At 41.4% G+C, this 20,483-nt stretch overlaps 1 protein-coding gene across 1 annotated transcript in view; it reads right to left on the bottom strand.

Annotated features, from left to right (window-relative positions):
* FAF2 (Fas associated factor family member 2) overlaps window positions 1–19,956 on the bottom strand; it is a 55,747-nt gene extending 35,791 nt beyond the window's left edge. Inside the window, exon 1 of the mRNA XM_037498229.2 lies at window positions 19,829–19,956. Within this exon, the coding sequence (XP_037354126.1) occupies window positions 19,829–19,891 (63 nt within the window). The 5' untranslated portion in view covers window positions 19,892–19,956. The remainder of the gene's footprint in view (window positions 1–19,828) is intronic.
* Window positions 19,957–20,483: the final 527 nt, after the last annotated feature.

Below are 20,483 nucleotides of genomic sequence, written 5' to 3'. Positions count from 1 at the left end.
GGCTCTGGTGAATTCTCTCACCCTCCTGCGTTTCTGACTGTACCCAGTGCTTGTATAAAAAATAAATAAATAAATAAAAATAAAAATCAGCCTTCTAGAAGGCTTAAAAAAAAATATCCTAAGGCAGTGAGAAAATTTTCTTAATTTTTAAGGTGAGAAAATACAAAGCTAAAAGGAATCTCAGTGATTTCTGCTATATTTTACTTCGGGCACTTTCTCAAATGGTAGATTAAAAATACAAACACAACTAGAAGCAGTTAACATCAAAACTTCATCTTTATTAAATTTTTGCTATTCATTTTAAGCAAAAGTACACAGGAAAAATGGCAACTAGAGTTTGGAAATACATTAAATGGCCCAAAAGAAAACTGAAAAAAATTAGTCTTTATCAATGCCACCTCAAAGATTTGCTTCTAAAAGAATATCTGCCATAGAGGTAATCCTTTACTCATAATAATTTGAATTTCTACTACTCTGTCAATTACACAAATATTATTCTTTAAAACATTTAGAGGAGTGCATAAAGAAACACAGATACCCAACCTATTCTGAAGAAATAACCCTAAAACTGAAAAACCTGATCACAAATGCCTGGATGGGTCAGAGAGAGAGACATAGTGAAGATTTTCCTTTCTAGTTTTTAAGAATTTTGTTTTATTTCTTATAAAAGACTTGTCATTTTGCCATGGCCCCTGTAATCTTAGATACTTTTTTAGCCTTTTTTTTTTTTTTTTTTTTGGTGGGACTCTCGCTGGCGGCGGGGGAACGAATCGGCACTGCAGAGGCTGTGGGTAGCCTCGCAGCCCAGCGCTTAACCGCTGCACCACCAAGGGAGGCCCTACTTTTTTAGCTTTCTGACATGATTTTTTACACTCATCTTGTTGCATATTCTATCTAGAACTAAAATTAACCATTTCTCCAAGAAATTTCGTTTCTTTTTGGTGAGTTAAGATCAATGCAGCAGGTATGGGATCAGTGAGTTCTTACTGCTACTGGGTTGGTCTAGAACTTTGTAACTGACAACACCAGAAAATACGTATAATACACACAAACATTTATTTCAGGATAAAACAGTTTGATATATCCAATTAAGATTCAAAACTACCAGGTCAAATTCAGCATTACATCATACTGCTCTATTTTTTCTACCAAGCCAAAAAATTGGAAGGCAGTATGTCCAAGGAGTAAAATAAGGCAGTCAAACAGAAAGAGGAGCAGAAGAAACTCAAGGAACTCAAAGTAAAGGCCACAGGGAAAGGCCCCTGGTCACATGGAATTACAGTATCTGGCAGAAAGTAAGCTGTTTTTGTGCCTGAGGCAATGGGGATCTTTAATTCCATCCCCACCGTAAAATCTATTGCCACCAACAGCTAGTTTGAGAATAAATTTGTTTTTTAAAAAAAACCCCACTAATAATTAAAAGAAAAAAGTCCTAATTATACTGCCTTTATTGTACATACTGTAACACTGTAACCACACAGGTGATCAGAAGGGAACTGCTTATCTTTTTAGGAGTCACACTAATAAGGATGAAATGAGAGAATGAGTGTCAAACTTTTGCATATGAAAAGGCTAAGTAAAAAGGCAATGAAATATATTAATATTAAACTTATGAATCATGTGTTAAAGATAGTAAATCTGTAAGTTAAATTTGAACTTTGATGTGAAAAAACCCCACAGCATTTAATGTCTACATTTTGAATTTCTGAATGATGGATTTAATTCTGTACATTTGAATTGTAACAGACAAAATCTCTATGTAATATCTTTTCCCACATCCTTTTTGAAAAGGACTTGCACTGTCAAGTACATTTTAGGCTACCTGACAACTATTTCTTATATCCAAAATTCCAATTTTGAAAAGGACAATGTTTTTACAAATTCTTAGTTTCACCCTTCATTAAATATTCCCCAGAAAAATAAAGAGACACGTAAGAGAACATGTGTGTACTGAACAGTCTCCAGAACTACCCCCTTTCTCATAAAGCTCTAATATGTATCAGGTACTTTTCATGTGTTGTCTCATTTAAACCATCATAAAAATTCAAAATACCCTCCCATAATAAAAACTTAAACAAGAAATAGAAGGGCATTTCCCCACCCTGATAGAGGACATCTAAGAAACCACTCATAGCCAACATAGGTGAAAAACTAAATGTCCCCTCCCCACACCAGACCAGGAACACAACTAGGATATTTGCTCTCACTGCTTCTATTCAGCATTATACTATTAGAACAAATAAGCAAGAACAAAACAAAAGGGCATCCAGATCAGAAAGTAAAACAATGTCTATTCACAGATGACAGGACCTTGTACATAGAAAATCCTATGAAATCTGAAAAAACAACCCTAAGAACTAATACTAAGTTCACAAGATTTGCATGATACAAGATCAATATATGAAAATCAGTTCTACTTCAATATACCATCATAACAATCTGAATATAAAATTAAGAGTGCTTTCTTTTACAATACCATCAAAAAGAATAAAATATTTTCCAACAAATTTCACCGCACTTTTCTTTCAATAGCTGTTGCACTAAAAAAAATGATACTTAGAGATAAATTTAACAATAAATGTGTAAGATATACACAAAAACTACAAAGTATCATTGAGAAATTAAAGATTATTTAAACAATGGAATTAGCCATGTTCATAAATAGGAAGACTTAATATTACGATGTTTACATTCCTCCTATTAACTTACAAAGCAAAGAGCAATCCCTATCAAAATTCTAGCTGCCTTTTTGCAGAAATTGACAAGGCGAACCTAAACTTATTACCTTGGAAATGAAAAGGACCCAGAGTACTCAAAGCAATTTTTAAAAAGAACAAAGCTGGAGCACTCCACATCCTGATTTCACACTTACCACACAGCTGCAATAGTCAAGACTATGCTAGTGCTATAGTACTAGCATAAGGATAGATACAGATTACTGGAAGAGAGTCCAGAAATAAACCCATATTTATGGTTAAGTAATTTTTTAAAACGATCTAGGATCATTCAATAGGTAAAGAGTACTTTTTTCAACAAATGGTGCTGGGGAAACAGGATATTTGCATGCAAAAGATGAAATGAGACCCCTACTTTACATCATTAGCTAAAAATGGATTTTGAAACTACAAAACTCTTAAGTAATAGAAAACAACATAGGTATAAGTCTTTATAACCCTAGATTAGTCCATGGTTTCTAAGATATCACACTAAAAGCATAAGCAACAAAAAAATAAAATGAAACGGATTTCATCAAATTTAAAAATCACAAAGGCGCCATTCAAGTGAGAAGACAATCTAAATGGCAGAATATTTTTGCCAATGAATATCTGATAAAGAACTTAATCTACAATAAAGATCTTTTACAACCCAACATAAAAGACAACCCAATTAAAAAATAGGCAAAGGATCTGAACAGACATTTCTTGAAAAAAAGATTTAAAAATGAACAGCAAGGGCCTCCCTGGTGATGTAAAGGTTAAAGACTCAGCGCTACTGAGCTATAGGCAGCCACTGTAGCATGTGTTCGATCTCCAGCCAGGAAACTGACCCACAGAAGACCTCTCCTGTCGCACCAGCTGCTCCCCTCAGCAATGTATTTCACTAGTTCTGCCTTTTCTGCTCCCCACTCTGTCTCTGGTGAATACTTTCACCCTCCACCCCACACCTCTGGCCTACACCCCAGTTCTTGTATGCATAAACAAATCAATCTTTAAAAAAATGAACAGTAAGCATATGAAAAGATGCTCAACATCATTTTAGTCATTAGGAAATGGAAAACAATTATCAATTCACTTACTAGAATGTTTATAATCAAAATGGATGATGGATGTTAGTGAGGATCTGAAGAAATTGGAATCTTTGCATCCTATTGGTGGGGAAAACTGGTATAGCAGCTTTGGGAAAAGTTTGGCGATATCTCAAAAGTCAAATACAATTATCATATGACCCAGAGATTTCACTCTGAGGAAGAAATGAAAATATGGCCACACAAAAATTTGTATACAAATATTCACAGTAGCATTAGTAGCTGAAAAGTAGAAACATTTGGAAACAATCCAAATGTCCATCACCTGATGAGTGAATAAAAAAATGTGGCTTATTCACACAATGGAATACTGTTCAGCTATAAAAAAGAATGACACACTGATATAGAGCACAACACAGGTGAACCTGCGAAACATGACTCTTAAGTGAAAGAAGACAAATACAAAAGGCGATATAATATATGGTTCTATTTATATTATATGCCCCAAAAAGACGAATCCATGACGGAATATAAATGAGAAGGTGCCAGAGGCTAGAAGGAAAGGAGGATGGGGAGGTACTGCTAATGGGTGTGCGTTTCTTTCCGGGGTGATGAAAGTTTCTGGAAGTAGTGGTGATGGCTGCACAACTCAGTAAATACAGTAAAATCCACTGAATTGTATACTTTTAAAGGGCTAATTTTGTGGTAAGTGAGTTATATCTCAATCGAGTTATCAAAAAGAGTCAAAGAGATAATATAGAAAACTATTAGTAATAACCAGAAAACATAAGAAACTGGATAGAAAATATATAAAAATCAACAGCATTTCTTTCTTTTAGCAACCAGGTAGAGAAATAAAAAATATCCTTATTTAAAATGGTGACCCAAACCACAAAACGCTTAGACATGTTTAATTAGTATGATTAAAATCTATACGAAGTTACAAAATTTCAAAATCTATATGAAGTTGGGGCCTCCCCGGTGGCGCAGCGGTTGAGCACTGGGCTGCGAAGCTGCCCGCGGCCTCTGCGGCGCTGGTTCGATCCCCGGCTGCTCCCCGGCCACCGGAGGAGGGTCCCACATGGCGCGCAGACCTCTCCTGCCGCCCGCTGCTCCCCTCAGCAGTATACTTCGGTCCTTCTGCCTGCTCTGCTCCCGGCTCTGGTGAATTCTCTCACCCTCCCGCGCTCCTGACTGTACCCAGTGCATGTATAAACAAACAAACAAACAAACAAACAAATAAATAAACCATGCCTCTAAAAAAAAAAAAAATCTATATGAAGTTACAAAATACATTTTGAAGGAAATGTGACACCCAAATGAAGGGCTGTAACTGCTCCTGTATGTGAGCAAGTCCCAAATGAATACATATATACTTTATGCAATTCCATTAACTCCACAGTTACACAAAAGTGATGTGTAAATGTTATATGAAATAATCTGTAAGGATCAACAATTTAAAAAAAAAATAGGTGTCTTGTCCCATCAGATAGTAACACTTTTTATATAAAGCTATTGTTACTAATTAATGGTACCAGAAAACAGTTTAGTGAAACAAAATACAGTATGATAAAGAGTTGGGGGGAATCAGTGTGGCTTACCTACAGTGCCTTCTAGAAAAGAGTGAAGTTAGTTTCTTACCTTGTACATACAAAAAAAAAAAATTCCTCATAGATTAAAAATCTGATTCTAAAAGGAAAACAGGGCCTCCCTAGTGGCGCAGCAGTTGAGTGCTGTGTTGCAAAGCTGCCCACAGCTTCTGCAGCGCTGGTTTATCCCTGGCCGCTGGGGGAGGGTCCCACATGGCGCTCAGACCTCTCCTGCCGCCCGCTGCTCCCCTCAGCGGTGTACTTCATCGTCTGCCTGTTCTGTTCTCTGCTCTGGCTCTGGTGAATTGTCTCACCCTCCCACACTTCTGACTGTACCCACTGCTTGTATAAATAAATAAATAAATCTTTAAAAAATAAATAAATAAAAAGGAAAACAATAAAATATTTTGAAGAAAAGAAAAGAGAACATTTGTATAACCTCATTAAGTGGAAAGCATCTTAGACAAAACAGAAAATCCAAAAGTCAAGTAGGGAAACTGAAAAACTCACTCATTCTTTATAAAAAGCCCATGGCCAGATGGCTTTACAAATTCTGTCAAATCTTTAAAGAAGTTAAGCCCATCATGCTCAAATTACTTCTAAAAACCAAGAGGAGGGAACACTTCTTAACATATTTTACAACACCAACATTATCTTAACAGCAAAACCAGATTAAAGACAATACAAGAAGATTACAGACTAATATCCCTGATGAACAATGATGAAAAATCTTCAAAATATTAGCAAATCAAATTCAACAATATATCAAAAGGATTATACATCATGACCAAATGTGATTTACTCTGGCAGTGCAAGGATAATTTAATATTCATTATCAATGTAATACATGGTATCAACAAAAGTACTGACAAAAATTACATAATATCAACAGATGCAGAGAAAGCCTTTGTTAAGACTGAGCACCCAGAATTTTTTGATAAAAACTCTAAACAAAATGGGACTAGAAGGAACCTACCTCAATATATTTATATAGGACATGGAAACAACATACTACTCACCAGAGAGTAGTGGATTAAGATGTGATATATCCACACTGTGGACTACTACTTAGCCACAAAAAAAGACAAAATGGGGCTCCCAGGTGGCGCAAGGAGTTGAGGCTCAGCACTATGAGGCTTTTGGCAGCCACTGCAGCAAGTTCGACCGCTGACCAGGGAGCTGGCCTACATGGTGCAGCAGACTTCTCCAGCCTCGCCCACTGCTCCCCTCAGCAGTGTATTTTAGTAAATCCTCCTGTTCTGCTCCCCACCCTGTCTCTGGTGAATCCTCTCACACCCTCCCCCAGACACACCCCCCCCTTACACCTAGCTCCTGGATGCATAAATAAATCTTTTTTTTTTAAAGATATAATGTTGCCATTTATAGCAAAATGGAAGAATTCAAAGGAATTATGTGTAGTAAAGCAAATCCGAATGAAGAAAGACAAATACTGAACACTTACATAGCATATATATTCTACAAAGCAAAATATTTACAAAAACTGTTTTTGTCCCTTTTTTATATAGAGAATTCCTTGAAACTGGTAAGAAAGTATCAAGAAATTCAACAGAAAATGAACAAAGGATAGACAACTGACAATAACTAAGATCCAAAAGAAGTTCAATCCATTCATAATTAAGAGTTAATGAAGAGGGCCTCCCCGGTGGCGCAGCGGTAGAGCGCTGGGTTGCGAAGCTGCCTGCAGCCTCTGCAGCGCTGGTTGGATCCCCAGCTGCTCCCCGGCCACCAGAGGAGGGCCCCACATGGCATGCAGACCTCTCCTGCTACCCGCTGCTCCCCTCAGCAGTGTACTTCGGTCCTTCTGCCTGCTCTGCTCCCCCTCTCTGGCTCTGGTGAATTCTCTCACCCTCCCACGATTCTGACTGTACCCAGTGCTTGTATAAATAAATAACTCTTAAAAAAAAAAGTTAATGAACAATGGAATTCAATCTTAAAATAACTTCTTTTATTCTGCAACCAACCTGGTCAGAAAGCTAATCTTACATTAACCAAGGTGTTGATGTAACCAATACCTGAATTTAAAAAAGCTGCTAAACCCATGTCTCTTATGTTTCTCCTCTTTCCTATTTGAAACAGCTTAAAACAAGTGTCTGCATTAGCTATTTAAATTCAACTGACTGCAAACACCACTACCACTTTAGAAAAGCAAATTAAAATGAGAACTTTATCAGAGGGGCAGAAATCGAAAAAAGATACCACCCAATACTGCTAAGGTGTGAGGGAACAGGTCTCTCACAGCCTCTTGGTGGGAGTGCAAACTGTGGAAGCTCCCTTGAAAGCAGTCTGACAGTGGTTATTTAAATGTACAAATAACATTTGTTTTGACCCAGTAACGCATTTTTAGGACTCTATTCTACAGAAATACAAGTCCTATTGTATCAGCAACATTTCCCATATCCCTAAGTTCTCTGAACATTTTCTTCACTTCGAATTTCTAACTGAAACTTGCTTCACCTTTGGAAGATACTTCCTCTGAAGACGTCTCTCCCCTCGTTTTCTTTTCTTTTCTTTAATAACTTATTTTTTTTTTAAGATTTATTTATTTATACAAGCACTGGGTACAGTCAGAAACGCAGGAGGGTGAGAGAATTCACCAGAGCCAGAGCGGGGAGCAGAGCAGGCAATAGGACCGAGGTACACTGCTGAGGGGTGCAGCGGGTGGCAGGACAGGTCTGCGCGCCATGTGGGACCCTTCTCCGGTGGCCAGGGAGCAGCAGGGGATTGAACCGGCGCTGCAGAGGCTGCGGGCAGCTTCGCAACCCAGCGATCAACCGCTGCGCCACTGGGGAGGCCCTCTTTTCTTTTCTTTAAAGATTTATTTATTTATTTATACAAGAACCGGGGTACAGGCCAGATGCGTGGGAGGGTGAGAGGATTCACCAGAGACAGAGCGGGGAGCAGAACAGGCAGAATGACGGAATACACTGCTGAGGGTAGCAGCGGGCGAGACAGGAGAGGTCTGCTGCGCCATGTGGGACGCTCGCTGGTTGGCCAGGATCAAACAAGTGCTACAGAGGCTGCAGACAGTTTCACAGTGCTGCGCTCAACCACCTGTGCCACCAGGGAGGCCTTCTCTCCCCTCATTTTCTCTCTCACACATGTGGATATAGAAATGAGAACTGTCCTTATTCACTCCCACTTCTGAGGATTCCACTTCTCTTCACCATAAAAACTTCTACCTTCATGTGGAGGAGACTAAAGAATGATGTCCAGGAGTAGAATCACACTTTGGAATTCACTTGCTGTGCGCTTTCACAAAATTGCCGCTTAGCTATTCTATCACCCTACTCACCCATAGTTAAAAAGAGATCAAAACTTAGGGCCAAAGAGGTGGTGCTAGGTGACAAAAAAGAAAAAAGAAAATCCACAGTTTTACACTTGTCACTAGCTAAAGTAGGTTATCTACTGACCCTAGTTTATTTACCAATACAAAAACCTACACCATTTGTTTACTAGGGAGAAATCAGTAACACAATGGATCCAGAGCACATTGGAGAAAGTAAATGCTCAATAAATGCTTAATAATTAATAACATCAAAAACCTCTCCAAATCTCAAAATTTAATCAATCTATACCACTCAGTCTAATTTCCCTCTTGAGATCATTTACTCAATCCAAATCATTGCCTTTCACTCTAAAATTTTAGCTCCTAGATTCCCATCATTCTCTACAACTCTGCTGGTGTCCTGGTGATATCACCATTTGTATAACTTCTAATGTTTTGGTCTCTCAAGTCCTTACCCACCTTATTCTGGGGTCAAAGCTAGACCTCACCATTATAAATAACTGCAAGCCCTTCCACACTCTCCCACTATATCTTTCTACCGTTTCAGTTTCCTCCTCCTAATGCTCTATCTCTAAATTCTTCAATCTATGGGCCTTACATTCCATCAATTCTTCTACCTTTTCACTGTACTTCATACCTCTCCTCTACTCACTTTCCATCTCGCGCATCATAAATTCTACAGGCAGATACTACAACCACTCTCTTGCACATATCCTTAACTCCTTTCCCACTCTATCACAATCACATCACAATCACATTCCTACATGCTAAACCACAATCTTTTTTTTTAAAGATTTATCTGTTTGTTTGTTTATTTATTTATTTATACAAGAACTGGGGTACAGGCCAGATTCGCGGGAGGGTGAGAGGATTCACCAGAGACAGAGCAGGGAACAGAACAGGCAGACTGACGAAATACACTGCTGAGAGGAGCAGCGGGTGAAACAGGAGAGGTCTGCTGCGCCATGTGGGAGCCGGCCGGGTGGCTGGGATCAAATCAGTGCTGCAGAGACTGCAGACAGCCTCACAGTGCTGCGCTCAACCGCCTGAGCCACCAGGGGAGGCCCTAAATCACAATCTTCTTAAATTCCAAATCTCTGCCTACACTGTACCCTCAACAGCTAAAGGTGACTGTTCTTTTTTTTTTTTTTAAAGGCTGACTGTTCTTAAATAAATTTATGATGGATAACTTCAAGTGGCTCTGTAATACTGTCCAGCCTTCATACTACTTGTCTAGTCAATTCATTCCCATTCTCCTAGATGACCACATCTTCTCTTCTCAAACTTCCACTATCATCTCCTCCATCCTTATTTTTAGTTAATGATCATGTTTCCTATTTCACAGAGAATTTAATCAAAAGCTTTAACCAGCACATCAACCCATCTATATGCATCATCTGTGCCATGTCCACCTTTTTTTTTTTTTTTTTTTTTTCACTATGGACAAACTTATCCAAACCCCTGGCAAAGGCCAATTCCTTCTCATCTTGTATCTGATCCTATCCCCCCCTTCACGTATTCAAGAGTATCATAATAGCAATTCTCCTTCCTCTGCACCAAGATTTCTTTTTTTTTTTTTAAAGATTTATTTATTTATGAATACAAGAACTGGGGTACAGGCCAGAGGTGTGAGGGGGTGAGAGGATTCACCAGAGACAGAGTAGGGAACAGAATAGGCAGATCGACTGAAATACACTGTTGAGGGGAGCCGTGGGCGAGTCAGAAGAGGTCTGCTGTGCCATATGGGATGCTCCCTGGCAGGCCGGGGACTGAACTTGTGCTGCAGTGGCTGTAAATAGCTTCATAGATTGTATCTTAACCCCCTGCACCATCTGGGAGGCCCCAAGATTTCTTTTTAAAACATGTTCTTCATTAGCACTCACACATGCCAACATTCCATCCAAATTAAAAAACAAAACAAAAAACAATCCCTTTACTTCACCCCAGATTCTTCCCACTCTTTTCTTTTGAGAGCAAAACCTGTAGGAATCTCCAATTTCTCATGCTTTTTTCTCTTGAGCTCACTCCAACCAAACCTCCCCAAGATCCTAAAAAAAACTTTTGGCAAAGACCATCAATGACTGCCACAATGTAAATCCAGAGAGCTGCTCATTCCTCAAGGTATTTCATTCTAGGACAATACCCTGGTTTTCTTCCTACCATATTTGCCACTTTAGTCTCCTGTGCCAAGGTCCTCATTATATCCTTAGAATGTTCGAGATTGAAATGCTTTGGGGCTTAGCCTTCTGATCTTTTCTACAGATAAATATTATCTAATGCAGATGATTTCCAACTTTTTATTGCCGGCCTAGATCATTAACCTGCACTCAATACGAGTATATCCAGTCAGACATCTTCACTTGGAAATTTCCAATTTTACATGACCAAAACTGAGCTTATTTCATCCTCACACCCAAACATCCACCTCCTTTAGCTTTCCTTATCTCAGTTAATAAATCTTCCAGCCTTCCAGTTACTTAGCTAAAAAATCTTAGAAACCCTTGTTTTCTCCCTTTCCCTCTCACCTCACATATAATCCCTTAGAAAGTCCTATCCAGGGCCTCCCCGGTGGTGCAGCGGTTGAGCGCTGGGTTGCGAAGCTGCCCGCAGCCTCTGCAGCGCCGGTTCCATCCCTGGCTGCTCCCCGGCCACTGGAGGAGGGTCCCACATGGCGCACAGACAGCCGCCCGCTGCTCCCCTCAGCAGTGTACTTCATCAGTCTGCCTGCTCTGCTCCCCGCTCTGGCTCTGGTGAATTCTCTCACCCTCCCGCACTTCTGACTGTACCCAGTGCTTGTATAAATAAATAAATAAATCTTTAAAAAAAAAAAAAAAAAAGTAAGTCCTATCCATTTTGCCTTCAAAATATATTCAGAATCCAACTCTTCCTCATGATTACTCCATCCTGGCCCAAGAAGTCCTTACTCACTGCAAAAATCTCCTAACTGGACCCCCTTCTCTTTCTTCAGACCGTCCTCGAGGAAACAGCCAAAGTGACCCAATAAACCATAAATCCTGTCATTATTCAAAGTCTTCCCACAGTTAGATGCCTTACCTCAAGTTAAAGCAAAAATTTTTACAACAGCCTACAAGGCCTTCTATGAACTGGTTTTGCCTTTCTCTGACTTATCTCCTACTACCTTTCTTCCACCCACTTTCACTTCTAGCCATGTAGCCACGTTGCTATTCCTGGATGAAGTCCCTGAGACCATGCCTTAGGGTTCTTGCATACCTTATTCCCTCTATCTGGAATTCTCTTTCCCTAGTCACATGATTTGTTTTCTATTTCCTTCAGATTTTCACACAAATGACTTTCTCAGTTTCTCAGTAAGGCCATCCCTCGATTATCCTATTTAAAATGAAACACCCCCCTCCTTGAAACTTTCTATTTATTTTTCTCCCACAGCACTTATTGTTAAGGTAGTACACATTTCCCTTACTTATACTGACTTTTCTTTGTCTCCGCCCACTAGAATATGAGCTCCACAAGGGTAGGAATTATGTTTAATATACTGCTGTACCCTGCACGTAGAACTGTAACTAGCAGTAGCAGGTGCTGAATAAGAGTTGACTGAGAATGCAACAAATGTATATGTACAAAGATACTGACCGCAGTACTACTCATGTGAATCACATTGTTACAAAACAACCTGATTGTCCATCAGTGTTTTAAAAACTAGAGATTAAAATAATATTTAACACTTAAGTGCTCGGGCCTCCCCGGTGGCGCAGTGGTTGAGCGCTGGGTTGCGAAGCTGCCCGCGGCCTCTGCAGCAACGGTTCAATACCCAGCTGCTCCCCGGCCACTGGAGGAGGGTCCCACATGGACCTCTCCTGCTGCCCGCTGCTCCCCTCAGCAGTGTACTTCGGTCCTTCTGCCTGCTCTGCTCCCTGCTCTGGCTCTGGTGAATTCTCTCACCCTCCCACGCTTCTGACTGTACCCAGTGCATGTATAAACAAAACAAACAAATAAATAAATAAATAAAACATGCCTCTATTAAAAAAAAAAAAAAATTAAAAAAAAAAAAAAACACTTAAGTGCTTAATATTTTCCTGTGCTTTGGATATATTAACATTTCATTTACTGCAACAACTTCTAAGTTAGGTAATATTAGTGCACAGATGAAGAAACTAAGACAGAGAAGTTAAATAACTTGCCTGAAGTCACATTAGTAATTGAAGAGCCCAGAATTTTCTTACTTCAGAGCCAGTCTTCACAACCACTTACCATGCTGTGCTGCCTTTCCGAAATATATGGTATTGTCTCCCTAAGAGAAAGACAGCAGAGGGCCTCCCTGGTGGCACAAGGGGTTAAGATGCAACCTATGAAGCTATCCGCAGCCTCTGCAGCACAAGTTCGATCCCCATCCAGCCGGGGAGCTATCCACATGGTGCAGCAGACCTCTCCTGACTCGCCCACTTCTCCCCTCAGCAGTGTAATTTGGTAAATCTGCCTGTTCTGTTCCCTACTCTGTCTCTGGTGAATCCGCTTACCCCCTGCATCTCTGGTCTGTACCCCAGCTCTTGCATGTGTAAATAAATAAATCTTAAAAAAAAAGGGGGGGGAGAAAGAGAAAGACAGCAGAAGTTCTCTTCCCCAAAGAGAACTGGAACCATAACTAGACAACTAATTTAGAGATCACTTAAAATGAAAAATAAAAACATTCCATATATTACTTAAATATTTCATTTAAACATAAAGCATATATATTTATGCAGCAATCTTTTAATGAAAGCCTATCCCTTTAGAGAATGTGTCCACTAGCATTCTCTAGTCTTTTCTAACATAAACCATATCCATAGACATGGATTTGATTTCTTGAGGTTGAGTGCAACCTTGAACACTTGCCAAGAGCACAATCATGCATCAAAAAGGATTATTCGGGGCCTCCCGGGTGGCGCAAGGGGTTAAGACACAGCCTATGAAGCACAAGTTTGATCCCCGGCCGGCCAGGCCTATGAAGCACAAGTTTGATCCCCGGCCAGCCAGGGAGCAACCCACATGGCGCGACAGACCTCTCCTGACTCGCCTGCTGCTTCCCTCAGCAGTGTATTTCAATCTGCCTGTTCTGTTCCCCACTCTGTCTCTGGTGAATCCTCTCACCCCCCATAACTCTGGCCTTTACCCCAGCTCTTGTATGCATAAATAAATAAATCTTTTAAAAAAAAAAAAAAGGATTATTCCCAAAGTTATCTCGTCCATACATACTTCAACAATTTTCCAGTGAAATGCATCTAAACAGCCTTTCCAAGGCATTTAATTTAGTTTTCATATCACCAAACTTTTTGCATTGATACTTTATTGGTTTACACAATATATTGACAGTGCAAAAAGAACCAGTATACATTGGTTTAGGAGCAAGCCCAACTTACTTGTCAAGAATACAACTCAACTGATAAGAGCAAATATACCTGGGTATAAATTAGAGTAAGAGTTTATCCATTAAGCATCTTTGTATATACAGAAGAAAAAAGTGTATTTACAAAGATACACAACAAACTGGCAACAAGGAATAAGACTGTTACAGGGCAACCCCCAATGTGAAATGGGGTGGCCTGAATGGATTCTCAGCCATGTACTTAAAAAGGACTTATAATGAGACTCAACTGCAGGCATACATAAAAAGATTAATAAAGGGTTTATTTACAAAAAGGGAAAATGAAGAAAGGAATGACTACGGGAAAAAGAGAGAGACTGGTAAATGCATCCTACCAATTTAACTGAGCTGGGACCCCAAAAGCATGCTGAAAGCTGGTGGAAAACCTAGGACCCCTAAAGTCCACGTCTGATTATATACCAAGACTGGCTGCTTAACTCCACCTTCAATTCCCAGCAATCCTACCTTCAGTGGTGATGACATTATGGGATTTGTAGTCCTTGGTGTCTTGGACCTCCTTGATCTGGGGTGGGGGTGAAGTCCAGAAAACCTGTGTTTATGGAGTTTGTTCCGGACATCCTTTTCTCCCAACAAGGTGACAGCTAATTACCTTTTTGTACAATTTTATGTTGCAGACTTGCAATAAGTATGCATTACTTAGTAGATTTTCCTTAAAGTTAAAAACAATTCATCCTGTGAATTAGATAATAGTATGCCCATTTCATAGATAAGAAAAGATTCAGGGAAGTAAAAACTTGCCCAAGATCAGAGTACTGATCAGAAGCTAAGTCTAAAGACAAACTCAGGTCTGCCCGCAGTTTCAAAACTCTTATTTTTTCCATAATACCAAATTTCCTAACGAAAAATTCAAATAGATCACTTTACAATTAAAAAAAAAAATAAACGAACAAAAAGCACATGTATTTTTTTCCCTTTAGGTAATGGTCAAATGAAGCCAAAATGAGATTTTCAAAACGAGTTACAAGTTTGAGTCTATAGCAATTAGTTATATCATTCAGTTCAGATTTAATTTTCTATAATTTAAAAGGAAAATGTAGGGCCTCCCTCCCTGGTAGCGCAAGGGGTTAAGACGCAACCTATGAAGCTATCTGTAGCCACTGTAGCAGAAGTTCGATCCCCGGCCAGGGAGGTGACCCACATGGCACAGCAGACCTCTCCTGACTCACCCGCTGCTCCCCTCAGCAGTGTATTTCAGTCAATCTGCCTGTTCTGTTCCCCACTCTGTCTCTGGCAAACCCTTTCACCCCCACCCCCAACTACCTCTGGCCTGTACCCCAGTTCTTGTATATCTTTAAAAAAAATAATAAAATAAAAGGAAAATGAAGTAGTATCATTACTTAAAGTTAAAAACTAAGCACCCAGGGCCTCCCGTGGTGGCGCAGCAGCTGAGTGCTGGGCTCAGTTCGACCGCCGGTCAGGGTCCCACATGGCGCGCAGACCTCTCCTGCCGCGCCTGCTGCTCCCCTCAGCAGTGTTCTTCGGTCCTTCTGCCTGTTCTGCTCCCCACTCTGGCTCTGGTGAATCCTCTCACCCTCCCGCACTTCCGACTGTACCTAGTGCTTGTATAACTAAATAAATAAATCTTAAAAAACAAAACAAAACAAAAAAACTAAGCACCCAATCCCTGCTTAGCAGGCAAGTTTGGGAGGCTGGAATGGATAAGGGGATGGGACTGCCATGGGAAGGGAATTAAGCTGATGATCCAGATCTAGTCAGGACAGGCCAAGGCTAGCTATCTTACCCAACCACTGATGCCTGGAGTATAGAACATGGGGACCCTCTCAGCACAGAGGACCCCTGAACCTTGCCCACTACTCCTCTCAGCAATGTAATTCAATAAATCCCCCTTTTCTGTTCTCCACGCTTTCTCTGGTGAATTCTTCTACCTGCGAGCCTCCAGCCTTCACCCCATCCTTCCCCGCAACCAACAAGGATCAGAATCACTTAAGAGAAAAAAAGTCTCATTCTGGAATAAGCAGAAAAGGCCATGTATATGGCCCATTTAGTCCCTTCTCTCTGTGTCCATGTCATCCTTCTTCAGGTGGTCAAACAACAGCTTAGAGGCAGTAAATCAAGGCACTAGGAGAATCTGCTATATTTGGAAATTTGGGGAAACTGGACTTCAATAAAACTTTCTTTATACTTGCCCAACGCTATTCTTAAAACCTCTTTCCCATTTGAAACAGCTTAAAAACCTAATGTCTACATTATGTTGGTTCCAAAATAAACAGGAGACAAGGATAACTAGAAAAATCTTAGAAGATATCAAAAAGACTGAGAGGCATGATAAATATACCCTAGGGAGTTCCAGTCAAGTCACAAGTCACACAAAAATAAGACAGGAAACCTGAGATTTCTGAAATACTTTATTTTGATAATTTTAACATTATCAAATGAAAAAACATTTTAGGAACACGTTCCTAACAATGTCACCTGATTCTGTCCTGACCCCTGTGGAGATTCCATGGATGAGTTTTATACTGTTAGTGAGGCAAACCTGAAACTAGAGTTCCATCACTCTCTAATTGAAAAAATCATTTAATGGCTCCCATACCTAAAATTTAAAAAATTGTGCAGTTTTAAAAAACCTCCAAAATGTGGCTCTAATTTACCTCTACAAACTTATTTTCCATTTCTAATTCTCTAAATCCATCACAACAAACATACCCCTTACTTTTCCATCTCCATAACCTTGCTTGAGCTGGTACTTTAGCTTTGAACATGTTCTGCTCACCACCTATTGAAATTCATTCCTCTTTAAAGTAGCAAAATACAGTAGAAATAGCCCAGGCTTGAAGTCCAGATCCAGACCCAATCCCATAGATTTCTAATTCTGATTCCATCTCCACTACTTAATAACTTAAATGACCTGGAGCAAATACTTCAACAGATCTGTCTCTCTACCTAGAAGGCAGCATACTACCTAAGGAACTTGACAAGACTACTATGAGGATGAACCATAATGGATATAAACTATGTAGTACCATTCCCCAGGTACATAAGACACTTAATTAACTGCTAACCCCTAAGTTATATGTAATTAAATATATTTCAGGATATTCACCATTCCTGTATGTATCTGACTTCTCCACCAGGTTACAAACAAGGTGGTTATGAGTATGCATTTCTAAATCTCTGCCAATTACTACTTGTGCAAGTTACTTGACCTCTCAGAACCCATTTTGTCATTAATAAAATGAATTGAAATTAACAGTGTTATTAAGAGGTTTAAAGGAGTTAATGTACATCCAATACCTGGTATAATACTTGACATTATCTAAGTGTCAAAGAATGGTGAATGGCAACAGGATGATGAACCTGATCTAGCAGAGGCTTAAAGAACAGATAAATACAAAATGCTTTGCCTTTTCAAATCCAATTTCACAAAGCAATCTTGATACAACTGTACCCTGCTACTCAGCTCTTATTGGTAAAGATGTCCATGAAAATTCAAACGGAGGTTTCTAAATACTTTACCTCAGAAATACTACTGCATATTCTTATTTTTCCAGTACCACAGTAAGCACATCATGACTTACAACTCACATCACCACATCCATCACACTGAAATACTGGGGCTTAATCCTGAAGAGTTGTATGGGGCAACAATGCCCTGACAAAGTTAAAGAAAACTCTGAAATTAGTGGTCTACACAAAGTGGAAGCCTGTTGTCTATTCACTCTGATTCTAACTTGCTGTGCCATCAATTTCTTTAACTCAAAACTCCAAGCAAACGCCAACTATTTCTAACATATATTTTCCCCATTTATATACTTCTAACCCTTTGCTCAACTTAAGAGGGGGAAAAAAAAAACGTCGAAAGTAAGTACAGTGGGCCTCCCCAGTGGCGCAGTGGTTGAGCGCTGGATTGTGAAGCTGCCCGCAGCCTCTGCAGCGCTGGTTCGATTCCCCGCCGCCAGGCGAGGGTCCCATATGGCGTGCAGACCTCTCCTGCTGCCCGCTGCTCCCCTCAGCAGTGTGCTTCATCAGTCTGCCTGCTCTGCTCTTCCCTCTGGCTCTGGTGAATTCTCTCACCCTCCCACGCTTGACTGTACCCAGTGCTTGTATAAATAAATAAATAAATCTTTAAAAAAAAAGTACAGTGAACTTTAATCAAGGGAAAACTGACAAAGTGCCAAAAAAAAAAAAAAAAAGAGATATCCGGAATATCACAGCATTTGTATTCCATTCTCAATTGTTCTTTGATACTTACACAGGTTGTACAGCTCACAAGTCAAAAGTTCAGAAACAGTTCTGGAAAATTGGTCCTGGCTTCAACTGGACACCACTTACTAGCTGTGTAACCTAGCATGTTACTTCTTTTTTTCTTTTTTTTAAAGATTTATTATTTATTTATTTATTAATTATTGTTTATTTATTTATACAAGCACTGGGTACAGTCAGAAGCGCGAGTGGGTGAGAGAATTCACCAGAGCCAGAGCGGGGAGCAGAGCAGGCAGAAGGACCGAAGCACACTGCTGAGGGGCGCAGAGGGCGGCAGGAGAGGTCTGCGCGCCATGTGGGACCCTCCTCCGTGGCCGGGGAGCAGCCCGGGATGGAACCAGCGCTGCAGAGGCTGCGGGCAGCTTCGCAACCCAGCGCTCAACCGCTGTGCCACCGGGGAGGCCCAGCATGTTACTTCTTAAGCCTCACATCTCTCTTCTGTAAAACAGGGACTGTAATGGTATGTATGAGTCTCGTAGTGTTGTGGTGCTAAAGGCAATAACATACACTAAGTGTTTAGTAAAGTACTTATAATATCATAAATAAATGGTATTCTAATTAGTGGTACCCGAGCACGAAGGTTCTTTGTAAACACAGTGGAATAAATGAGTAGCACATTTTACATTAATAAATAAATGCACCACTAATTTTAATTCCATCCTACGTTAAATAATGGTTAATAGCATCAATACTCTTTGGGAGCATTATACACTTTACAAAGCCCTTCAGATATCTACAAAATCATGTGATCTCCACAACATCCTTAGGAAGTAAACATTCTTAAGATATGTATTTTAGAAATTAGGAAACGGGTATGCAGCCCGGTACCGAATTGCCAAGGTTACCCACACTAGCGGTCGACTCGAACCAAATTCTCCAGACAAGCCATTAGGTGGTTAGTGCCAATGTTCTTAAACCCAACATCCACTAAAAGGAGGCAGGTTCCTTCAAGTCACTGGGTAGTCACTCTCCCAAGCAGGGTGAAGCACCTGAGTCCAGGGTAAACTCAGATTAACAAACCCCAACAGAAGCCACTGATGACACTTCTATCGCTGTGTCCTCCTACACCTTGGGGCGGGGGCCAGGCCTGCCCCCTCCCCCACCTGAGCGCCCAACACAGGACCTGACGACCTAGAGGCCTTCACTTAGTAAGCCTTTGTGGAAATGGAGTGGGAGGCTTTCAAGAGACCAGAAACCACATCAACTCCGAGGTGGGGACCAGACATCTCGGGTAGGAGCAGAGGCGTTGGGCGGAGAGCGTTTGTCCGGTAACCGAGCTGAGAAGGATGGGTGCGGAGGGGCGCCAAGAGAAACCAAGGAAGCTGTCCCGTTGACGGGAGAGGGGCTGGAGAGAGAGGCGGGTCTCACTGCAGTCATGGCTGGGAGGCCGGGGACAGGCAGGGGCTCGGGGGCCGGGGGCAGCAGGGCAGTTGGTGTCTGGGGGGAGGGGGCCGCCTGTGGTCCGAGAAGGATCCCCAGCCTGATCTGAGGAAGGTTCTGGGCTCCTCTAGGGACCCACTTCCCAGCCCGCGGCGGTATTAGCTGCACCGAGTACTCGCTGCTACCTGAAACTGCAGCAGCTTCTCTGTCTGCTCCTGGGTTAGATCCCGCTCCTCAGGCGCCGCCATTTTGCCGCCGCCTCTACGCTTCTGACCCGTCCGCACCGTCACCCGCCGGAACTGACCTCAGCAGCAACCACGTCCGGTCTGAACGGCCGCGGGCGCGCAACTGCGTCTGCGCGCACTAGCCCAGCCCCGGGAGTGGTGTCGGGAGTGGCGACGCTTCTCGCCGCCAGAGGACGCCACTCTCGGGCCTAGCCCGGACATCTCCGGAAATTGCCGAGAGATTGTCGGTCTGAGTCGCCTTCACGAGTGAGGCCGCGAGCGCATCCGCTAGAGACCCGGCGCCAGCATAGAACGAAAGGAGTCGAAGGGCCTCCCCGGTGGTGCAGCGGTTGAGCGCTGGGTTGCGAAGCTGCCCGCAGCCTCTGCAGCGCCGGTTCGATCCCCGGCTGCTCCCCGGCCACCGGAGGAGGGTCCCACATGGTGCGCAGACCTCTCCTGCCGCCCGCTGCTCCCCTCAGCAGTGTACTTCGGTCCTTCTGCCTGCTCTGCTCCCCGCTCTGGCTCTGGTGAATTCTCTCACCCTCCCGCGCTTCTGACTGTACCCAGTGCTTGTATAAAATAAATCTTTAAAAAAAAAAAAAAAAAGAAAAGAAAG

The sequence above is a fragment of the Talpa occidentalis genome, unplaced genomic scaffold, assembly GCF_014898055.3.
Source record: "Talpa occidentalis isolate TD23 unplaced genomic scaffold, MPIMG_talOcc4v2.1 talOcc4.9, whole genome shotgun sequence".
Classification (NCBI taxonomy): domain Eukaryota; kingdom Metazoa; phylum Chordata; class Mammalia; order Eulipotyphla; family Talpidae; genus Talpa; species Talpa occidentalis.
Note: the sequence above shows the minus strand (reverse complement) of the source record. Positions and strands in the feature narration are given on the sequence as shown.